The sequence below is a fragment of the Papaver somniferum genome, unplaced genomic scaffold, assembly GCF_003573695.1.
Source record: "Papaver somniferum cultivar HN1 unplaced genomic scaffold, ASM357369v1 unplaced-scaffold_114, whole genome shotgun sequence".
Lineage (NCBI taxonomy): Eukaryota > Viridiplantae > Streptophyta > Magnoliopsida > Ranunculales > Papaveraceae > Papaver > Papaver somniferum.
Genome location: NW_020620381.1, coordinates 5,171,799 through 5,182,378, shown reverse-complemented (window position 1 = coordinate 5,182,378; position 10,580 = coordinate 5,171,799). Strand labels below are relative to the sequence as shown.

The window sequence follows — 10,580 nt, the reverse complement described above, 5'->3', positions numbered from 1 at the left end:
TGCGGTGATATTTGTCAAATTTGGTGTGTATAGTGATCGAGTTAAAGTAAGGATATGACTACCACTTACTGACCTGATAATGACAAGAATATTGTCCCATGTGCCATGATTTTATCACTCTAGCATTCATTATAGCTTTTGATAATTGGCATTGTGTGGTTGAAACTATCCATCTTAGAAAAATTTATCTTCTGCGCTCTCTATTATCTCATCATCTTCGTATATTCAGTAATCCAATGTCTGTCTATTCGACTTATTCTATGACGGTTTCGGAAGGGATTCTTGTTAATGGTGTGACTGAAATCTTGAAGAAACTGCTCCCGGCTATTTCTCAACAAATTGGCCAGGCATGGGGTGTTAAAGATGATTTAAGGAAAGCTGGGGAAAACCTTAGAGTCAATTCAAGCTTTGATTTCTGATGCGGAGGAGAAACAAGTAACTGATGCTACTGTCAGACTTTGGTTGAGAAGGCTTAAAGATGTTGTTTATGATATGCCGATGATGTTATGGATGAATTCTGTTATGAAACCATGCGCCGTTGCCAAAGAGGAAGTCAGCTCAAGCACAAGGTACGCGATTTTATTAGTAAATCCTCTAATCCACTTACATTTCACTTTAAGATGGCTGGTAAAATCCGAATCATAAAAAGAAGCTTAGATGAAATTTACAATGATCAAGTCAGATATACGTTGAATGCTACTTCTCAAATTGATCAAACTAGAGAGCAGCGTAACCGGCTAACTACATCTGTTGTAGATGGTTCTGAAATTATAGGCAGGGAGGATGCAAGATCAGACATAGTAAAGATGCTGACTGACAAAACGTTTTCTTCAGAGCCACACAATTCTTCTCACGAAGAGAAACTTTCAGTCGTGTCCATTGTGGGTATGGGGGATCTGGGTAGGAGTTCATTAGCTCAGTTGATATACCAGGACAATTCAGTAGAAACATATTTTGAACAGAAAATGTGGGTCTGTGTATCAAACAAGTTTGATGTCTATAGGATCTTAAAAGAAATTATGGAGTCCATTATCAGTGTTTCATGTGGAGATCCATCAAATGTTGATGTGCTGGCAAGACAAGTTAAGAAGAAACTAATTGGAAAGACATACCTGCTAGTACTGGATGATCTATGGAACGAAGACTCCGAAGATTGGAAAAAACTAAAGAGAGTCCTTGCCTTTGGTGGTGAAGGCAGCAAATTATTAGTCATGACACGCAGCCAAAAAGTTGCATAACTTATCTTCTAGTACTGGATGAGCTATGATAACTTATCTTCGCCTTTGAAACAATGTTTTACGTACTGTTGTTTATTTCCGAAAGCCTGGAGAATTGAAAGAGAGATATTGGTTCATATGTGGATGGCAGAGGGATTCCTTCAGTCCAATGAGGTTTATAACAGATCCTTTGAAGATATACGAAATGATTATTTTGAGTTTTTGGTGTGGAACTCCTTCTTTCAGGATATACAGAAGGATGAACTTGGTGTCATCCTTCGATGTAAGATGCACGATCTTGTGCATGATCTTGCAATGAGTGTTGTAGACCGCAATGAATTTGGGATTGGGAAAGAAGAGTTTTCACAAGTTCGTCGTTTACAACTGGTATGTGACAAAGGATCATCAATAACAACTACCGAAGTGCTCCTCAGTAAGGCAAAGAATTTGCGAACAATTGTTGCTCTTGATCCGAAGAATCATTCACAAGTCAATAATTTATTGTCTGCTAAGCATTTACGCGTATTACATCCGCTCGGTGGTTGGCATGCAAAATTTTCCTTTTCGAATCTTAAGTCTAAGTATTTAAGGCTCCTGGACCTCTCAAATTGTGAGTTTGATTTAGCACATGATGTGTCATTAAGTCATTCTCACAACTTGCAGACGTTGATATTGCGAAGTTGCTCAAATGTTTCCAGGTTTCTTGGTGAGATTGGTCGCTTATGAAATTTGAGGCATCTCTGTTGGAATTTTGGAACAAATTTAGGAGATATACGAGCATGGTTGTATTGCTCGTACAGAGCTCCTAAGAAGCAAGACTAACACTTAACCTCTCAACGAACTCTTAATCTTATTACTAACTTCTTGCTTCGTTACGATTACAAATGAATGTATCACTGCCTATTTATAGGCACTACAAGACCGACCTGACAACCTCTAGATACTTCTAGAGAACACTTGTAAACCACATTACCAATTACACATCTGTTCACATTATAGAACTCTCTGGACTAAGCTAACTTTAGACTTTTCTATACTTGAGTTACTGTAGCTAACTCTAGAAACTTCTAAACTATTCAAACTACCTAACTCCACAACCATCACTGTGTAGAATTCTCTGCACTCCTCTAAACTAATCTAGACAACTCTAGATTACAAAATACAATTTCCAACAATCTCGATATCTCAAAATCAGATATTAAAGTCCTGCCTGCTGATTCTATCATTTACCTCACTAATTTGCGGAAATTGGATCTCCATGAGTGCAGGGAATTCGAAGCCTTAACGGAAAATATTGGGATGTTAAAACAACTAGGTTACCTTGACGTTTCAGGTTCAGCAATTACAAGAATACCTGATTCTATCACTTGCATTAGCAATTTAATGACGTTGTCATTTAGGATTTGTGGTAGCTTAGATGCCTTGCCTACAGAACTAGGAGCTTTGACACGATTAAGCTGCCTTGATTTGTCATATACTGATATCAAAGTATTGCCTGAATCTTGCATTAGCAACCTTTGTAACTTGGAGATAGTGAATTTTGGAAATCACCACTGTAAGCTTCCCAATGAAATCAAGAACTGGCCGAAACTAAAACAGTTTAGTCAGTTTAGATATGGTGATACAATGCCCAAAGGTGTGGAAAAGCTAACTTGCCTTGAAATATTGGAGTGGTACATGGTAAGGGAAGAAGCAGATATTCAGGCACGCAGAAGTGGTCATAGTGGAATTGAAGAGTTGGCAGTCCTCGACTCCCTTCAGGTGTTACGCGTAAGAAATCTAGAAAATGTGAGAGGAGGAATAGAAGATGCAAAGAGAGCAAAGTTAAAGGATAAGCAAAACTTAAGAGAACTATATCTATACTGGATTTGTGATGGATTCGATGAAGATGATCACATGGTGTTGGAGGGTCTTCAGCCTCACCCCAATTTGAGAATGCTGGAAATACATGGATTCTCTGGTTTAAATCTTCCGAAGTGGATGTGTCGTTCATCGTCTAATTGCCTGCTTCCGAATATGGTTTCATTAAATTTATGGAACTGCAGAAGCTGCGTGAAGCTTCCACCTCTAGGTATGCTCCCATGTCTTAGAGATCTTTGGATTTGGAGAATGTATTCAGTCAAGCATCTGGGTACAGAATTTTACTACCAGCCAGAAGAACGACAAGAAGAAGATAATAGTATCCAGAACTCTACTACAACTGCAATATCATCAGTATTCCCTTCGTTAGTTAAGTTGTCAATTTCTAATATGGAAAATCTTGAGGAATGGGTAGCTCATCCTTCATCTCATTCTTTTGTTGATTCCTTCCCTCTACTTGAGAAGCTAAATATGAAGGATTGTCCGAATTTGAGAATTGCACCAAACTCATTTCCTTCTCTTAAGGAGTTGAAATTATGGCAAACCAACGGCAAGGCAGTAAACTCAATCTTTGGAGGAGGGGGGTGTCTGACCTCCCTGACATCCATCGATATATCAGAATCTCCAGAGTTAATATACTTCTCACTGGGCGCACTATTCCAAGAAAATACTCCCAATCTTCGTTCTCTAAAGATTAGTAATTGCACCGAGTTTGAAGGTTTTCGTGAAAATGATGATCCAAACAACAACGATAGTTCTCTCCACAAATTGGAACTATGGTGGTGTCCTGTTTTAACAGCTCTACCGGATTTACGGTTATGGACTTCTCTTCGGGTGTGATAAATTGAATAAGGAATCTATACCCTATGATCTCAAGACATCACTCTCCTTTCTTGGGTCACTAGAAGTTGATTTTCTTGGGAGGAAATGAGAACATGTATGGGGGTATCGTTGACAGTTTCAGGTGCTCATAAACTGACAAGGAACGTGCTATACTATTATGGAATCGTGAGACTAGTAAGAGTTATTAGGTCGCGGAAAGAGAACCCCTGCGAAGACGAAGTTCTAAGAGCATGCAGGCAGTGATTTAGTTGGTTGTTTTTGGTTTCCTGTTGGGCTGTTGCCTTAGTGTTTTCTTCTTGTGTTGAGGTTTGGCTGTTACGCCGTCTCTTTTGAAGTGCACTTTCTGTCCGTACTTGTTTTCCCCTTCAATAAAGCTTTAATCTTTTAGGTAAAAAAAAAAAAAAATCTTTCGCTTAGGTAAATTTCCGGTGTTTGTATGTTATCGAGACTTTAAGATTACAGTTCTCTGTTGAGTATATTGTTCTTTTGATCTCTGCATAAATCTATCTAAATCTTACAGAAATACTTACTATCTATACATCTCATTAGGAACACATTCAGTTCAGCATCAGTCGTTGTTTTGAGGAGATTTGCAATAGCTGCATCTCCTGCGTAAACCATTGAGCAGCGGGTACTACTGCAAATGCGTCCTTCCTTGTGGTTGTTAGGGGCAGTGTGATTTTAAAGCTTGCTGCAAATGAGATTTCTAGAAGCAATTTCATTGTTAATTCTAGCAGGAATTTATAGTTGTGCAGGTTCCTATTTCCCTTCGCTATTGGTTACTGTCTATAGTAGCATTTCATTGGAATAAGTGAAAACAAAATGCATCCACTCAGAGCATCCACAATCCGGAAAGTGTATAATTCATCCTGCTAAATATATGTAGGAGCCAAAAATACGTAACTTGGTCAACAATCTTAATGGGCAGATGATATCCGACTTATAGCTGAGTTTAAAACACCTCTTGAAAGCATAGAGGGAATTAGAAAGTGGAGATGTTTATTCAAAACCAATTCTATAAAACATCCTCTCTCTTTTTCCTACATGTCAATTTTCCAAACTAATGCACCACCAATGAGAAAGTGTGGAACATCCACTCCTGTTTTAAGGGGTGACCAAAGCTGCCTTTAACTCAGTTTAGCAAAAATGGTACAAATAGCACTGCACTACACCATACTCACGTCAACCACAATGAGGTAACTATACCATTGTAAGCTAGAGTAATCTCATAAGCCTTTTTAACAAAAGGTTCGGCTCATCTTTCCCCTGTCTACTTGATCTCCTTTCGCCTCAGTGGCAACTATATTCAATTTCACCATTTAAGCTAGTCATGCAATGTCAATAATACAAAAGTTCTGTTTGCCAGTTTGGTCCATTAAATAAGCAAATATATGCTTTATCTTTTGTTGGCCCATTTGACTTCATTTAACAACATGTGCCATCCATAGGTTTGACTTGAATCTTGTACTGATCATAAAGTTCATTGTTTCATCATGTAGTGAGCAAAACATTCTCAAGAGGCCAAGAATGACAATTGGGAGCACTAACCTTGGAAAGTTCGAACATATATAATCTTTAAGGGATACGTATAGATTAGATTCCTAATCTTCTATTAAAGAACTTATTTATTGCAGTTCTAGAAAAGTTATGTGATAGATTCCATGCATAAGCTAAACCACAAGTCTGTCAAATCACGATGAGTCACTGATGCCACTCCACTGCAACTTACTTATTAGATCATAAACGTATCCTCCCACAGCTGAAGTCAAATGTCATGAAGCGACTAAATGGTACTGTAAATTTGGCTGCTAATGGAGAATCCTGTAGGGTATGCATTGTTCCCCCTTTGTCAAATTCGGACCACTTCAAACCTCTGATTTGTGTGCATAAACTAAACATGCATGCAGAAGAGACTGTTCAACTGCTTACTTCCAAACAAGCTAAAAATGGATGAATAAACTAAATATTTATGAGGTAATTATGTGTTTACTTAAATAACTAGGGTGTTTCAGTAGTTCTATTAATATAAGATTCTGTGGTTATTCTACTTCTTGCACAGAATTCTCTGATTTTCCTTTTTGATTGTTCATCTTAAGGTCTTTTGCTAGTCTGTTTTCTCAGTTCCTCTTAGCTGCTGGTTGAGTTTTCTTGCTGCATATTTGGTAGATTTTATATCTCTTGAGTCGGATTATGAATGGATCCAGAGAAGCGAATACTGAAATGTTGGAGAAAACTGAAATGCCAGAATCCAAAGAAGGGTCGTATTAACAAATCAAATCTTATGAAAATCAGATCCTTTTTTCGACTTGTCTTGGTTTCCTCTGAATAACACACTTCTCTTCTGTCCTTTTCATTCTTCATTGAAAATCGTTTTCCACTGGTGTAATATTAGCTACAGGATTTATTCGTATTTTACCTGATGCTTTTGACGACTTAGCTTCTCCATGTTTGCAAGAGAACCCAAGGGGAAATTTTCCATTTACGGGTTTTCTTGGAATGGTGTTTGTTACATTCGCTACAGGTTACTATACATCAGAATTGAAGACAAAACTAAAGAGAGATAAAACAGAACTTGAACTGATGAATGAGCAAACTGTTGGAGAACATGAAACCGAAGCAATGCATGAAATAGAGGAGGTTCTTCAAGAAACACACGGTCACAGTCACGTGTAGGACTCGGTGGAAGCATAACACAAGCCCGATTCAATACCAAATATGTTGCATGGATGTCAGCAATTTTCGCACTAACTACTCCAGCTGGTATATACTAGTCTTCGATTCTTGTTGTACAATTACTTCCGGATTCAGCTGCATCTGGATTCCTTATATATACGTCACTGGTGGACCTCTTGGCAGCTATTTTCATGGACCATGCACTTCAAGAGAACAAAATGCTTACATTTGCATCCTATATTTAGGGGCAGGTACTTTGTCTATCGTTGCGAAATGGAATTAGGAGGAACTAATTTAGACCAAGTAGAGAATAAAATGATAGTATAGATAGTCCAACCCAAGATTGGAAGTGATTTTCTTAATGTAACTTTATTATTGTTCTTCTAATGGTTCTTATAATTTTGTAATCTAGCTAGAGATTATATCTTTGCCGTCTACTACTTTGGCTGGTCGTATTGAGCTCTTCTCGTAACTTCTTCACCTGCTAAGTCATGGTTAACGACAACCCAACAATAATCCTAAATCATTGTTAACCATTCATGTTGAAAGACGGTAACCGACCGATCGATGGTTGGTGATCCATTATGCATGGGTAGTCTTTATGATGATGATAGCCACTCACGATGATGTTGTCCGCATAAATTAATTCAATTGGAAAAGATGGTACAACAGATGTTGTGGGTTCAAGAAATGTACAATGATCTTGAACACTTAATGATGTATTCTTATTGATCAGAGAACCATGAAGAGACAAAGAAGCAATACTTGAGTTGAGAATCTATGGTGATTACTCATGTTAGTATAACAGAAAGAAGCTGCGCACCCTCTTATACACATTTCTCACTTTCTCATTTGGTGGTCCATTGCTTTGGAAACGGGAAATGTCAATTTATTCAAAACTAATTCTATGAAAATCTTCACGTCTTTTACTTCTGCGCAGGGAAGGGAGCCAGAAATTCCATACAAGGGGGCTAATTGACAAAAATATTTATTTAGGGGGGCTTATTAAGAGATTTTTCTTTTAATTAGTAATAATTCTAAAGGATCAGTAAGGAATTAACCAAAAACAGGGGGGCGGGGGCCACCCCTGAGCTCTACTTAGCTCCGTCCCTGCTTCTGCATGTCCATTTTTTAAAGCAATGTATTATTAGAAAACACTCATGTGCCACATCATAATAAAGAATGGTTACGGGTAACCGACATGTCTCTTCACTTAGGTTGTGTCCCTTTCACTTGAAAGAAGATGTCTATTGGAATTAATTCTCATGCCTGTTGATTTGTGATGGAAGAGTCACTTAAGGAGATATAAAATGGTCTCTGCTCTCACTGGAAAAAACAAGCTCGACATATTTCTGTAACCATCAAACAGAGAGATATAAGGAACAATAAGAGAGCAGAAGATCTTGAAATAATTGTTTTAGTACTTCTTTCTGGCATTCATCACTTGCAAAAGGATTGGACTTTCGGTTTTCATTATTGGTTCTTATTAATAACTATACTAACAGTAGTTAGTTCTCAGTCAGGTGTTTTCTGTTAAAGATACCTGTAATTGTAACTGTCAGTTATTTCTTAGCTGTCGTTGGTTGTCACACTTTAACTCTATTTGTATAAAGACATCTCTTTTCAGTGTGTCTGGTTTTATCCTTTTCTAATAGAATTATTGTTTCACAGTTTCTCCATGGTATCAGATGGAAAACATTAGGTTTTCTTTTTCGATCTTGGTAAAGTAATTCGTTTCCGCTACAATCAAAACACAATTACTACGTTTACTCAGTTCTTGATCTCTAATTCTTCAAAGATTTCTTCTTCAGTTTCTTCTGTTTAATGATTCAAACGTTTCCAGATTTAGAATCATCGACAATGTCAAATACTTCTGATATCACAGCAATTCATATTCATCAATTAGCTAATTTGATACACCTCAAGCTCAGAGATGACAACTTCATCACCTGGAAATCTCTGTTGATGCCGGTAATTCGTAAGTTTCAAATTCTTTCTTTTCTTGATGGATCTCATGTTTATCCATCTCAATTCACTGGTCGTGGTACAAATCAACTTGAAAATCCTCTGTATGTTGCTTGGTGTGATAAAGATCAAACTATAATTTTGTGGATTCAATCAACAGTTGCGGAAGCTGTGATTCCATACTTTGCTGGTGCTACCTCTTCACATGAACTCTGGCGTAATATTGAGTCCAGATTTGCAAGAACCTCAACAACTCATACAATTCAGTTACGAACTCATCTTCAAGGTATTAAACAAGGATCAAAATCTGTTTCTGTATACTTGGACGAAATCAAGAAAATCTCCAATGAGTTAGCTGCTACTGGGTCTAAAATTTCATATGATGAACTTTTTGTTGTCATCTTAGGAGGTTGAATCACTCTTTCTCTTTCTTTTTCACTTCAATCAGAAATCGCAATCCACCAGTCTCTAGTGTTGAATTGCACAACTTCCTGATCAGTGAAAAAGTAGTTGTGTCTAATAATCATCAACAATCTTTACCTACAACCACTGCCTTCTATGCAAACAACAATAGTTCAGGATCAAAATCTTTTCCATCACATTTCAACCCTGTTACTGGTCATAGTGAAAATTACAAGGGAAAGAAACCTTTCAACCCAAATTATAAACATAACACATCTCAACACAACTAAAATACACCTAAGCCTTCTTTTTCGTCTCCAGCACCTAATACAATTCCACCATATTCTATTCCTAGACCTCAATCTTTCAACAATGAGAGGCCTCCTCTATGTCAAATTTGTAACAAATATGGTCACACTGCATATGAGTGCAACAACAGGCTTAACTTTTCATATCAAGGAAGACAACCTCCATAGAATCTTCATGCTATGCTTGCTGCATCTAATATTGGTGGTGCTAATCCTTGGTATGTAGACTCTGGTGCTACACACCATGTCTCTTCTACTACTTCATGCATTGAACATGTTGGATCTTACTCTGACGAAGATCAAATTAACACATCTAATGGGCAAGGTATGTCTATCAATGCTATTGCACATACCTCTGGTTTTCTGCATGACAATAGAGTGTTATTTCCCAGTATTTTACATATGCCAAGTTCTGCTCAAAACCTTGTATCTGTTCAAAAATTCACAAGTGACAATAATTTTAGCATCACTTTTACTTCTGCTGATTTCACTGTGAAGGATCTCAAATCAGGGAGGACAATTTTCCAAGGGTTAGCTAAACATGGACTATACCCTATCAAATTCACATCCACTCCAGCACTTCATGCTTTGTCCTGCAACACTGTTACATCTACTTAGCTTCATTAGAGGCTTGGTCATCCATCTTTTCAATCTTTACAAAGAATCTGTCACTCTTCTGGGATTCCTTTATCTACTCAAAATTTAGTTTGTAATGAATGTCAATTAGGGAGATTACATAAACTTCCATTTTCTATGTATGTTTCTCATTCTAGTACTCCATTGCATATTTTGCATATGGATCTTTGGGGACCTAGTCATGTTCCATCAGTCAGTGGTTACAACTATTACTGTAATATCATAGATGCTTGTACCAAATACTGTTGGATTTATCCCATGAATAATAAATCAGATTTCAAGCTCATTTTTAACTCTTTTAAGCTTATGGTTGAAAATTTCTTTAATCTTACTATCAAATGCATTAGGACAGATGGAGGTGGTGAATTCATGCAAAATGAACTTGCTTCTCTGTTATCCTCTTCTGGTATCTATCATCAATTTAGTTGTCCCCATACTCCTGAACATAATGGAGTAGCTGAATCCAAACATAGACACATTGTTGATCTTGGTAGAACTCTCTTACTTCAGTCTAATTTGTCTCACACTTTTTGGGTTGAAGCTTTTCAGACAGCTAATTTCCTGATAAATAGATTACCTACTGCTTCATTGTCTTTCATTTCTCCCTTTGAAAAGCTATTTCATACAAATACAGATTACTCTTTTCTTAGAATTTTTGGTTGTGCTTGTTTCCCAT

General features: G+C 37.3%; 3 protein-coding genes across 3 annotated transcripts; all 3 read left to right on the top strand.

Annotated features, from left to right (window-relative positions):
* The first annotated feature begins 620 nt into the window (after window positions 1-620).
* On the top strand, window positions 621-1,238 carry LOC113328891 (putative disease resistance RPP13-like protein 1). The gene has a single exon (XM_026575882.1). The coding sequence runs from the start codon at window positions 621-623 to the stop codon at window positions 1,236-1,238; it is 618 nt and encodes a 205-aa protein (XP_026431667.1).
* Window positions 1,239-1,361: 123 nt separating this feature from the next.
* LOC113328890 (putative disease resistance protein RGA1) lies at window positions 1,362-3,917 on the top strand. The gene is made up of 2 exons (XM_026575881.1): window positions 1,362-1,915; window positions 2,486-3,917. Exons 1-2 carry the CDS (start codon window positions 1,362-1,364, stop codon window positions 3,915-3,917), a joined length of 1,986 nt encoding a protein of 661 aa, XP_026431666.1.
* Window positions 3,918-8,453: 4,536 nt separating this feature from the next.
* On the top strand, window positions 8,454-8,972 carry LOC113328889. Its single transcript, XM_026575880.1, has one exon. The coding sequence runs from the start codon at window positions 8,454-8,456 to the stop codon at window positions 8,970-8,972; it is 519 nt and encodes a 172-aa protein (XP_026431665.1).
* The last annotated feature ends 1,608 nt before the right edge of the window (window positions 8,973-10,580 follow it).

Bases quoted from the DNA above. Each gene is read 5' to 3' on its own strand.
- LOC113328891 (XM_026575882.1), top strand. From the start codon at position 621: ATGGCTGGTAAAATCCGAATCATAAAAAGAAGCTTAGATGAAATTTAC.
- LOC113328890 (XM_026575881.1), top strand. From the start codon at position 1,362: ATGGCAGAGGGATTCCTTCAGTCCAATGAGGTTTATAACAGATCCTTT. The intron at 1,916-2,485 runs GTTTCTTGGTGA...CCATGAGTGCAG, and splicing joins AGTTGCTCAAATGTTTCCAG to GGAATTCGAAGCCTTAACGG.
- LOC113328889 (XM_026575880.1), top strand. From the start codon at position 8,454: ATGTCAAATACTTCTGATATCACAGCAATTCATATTCATCAATTAGCT.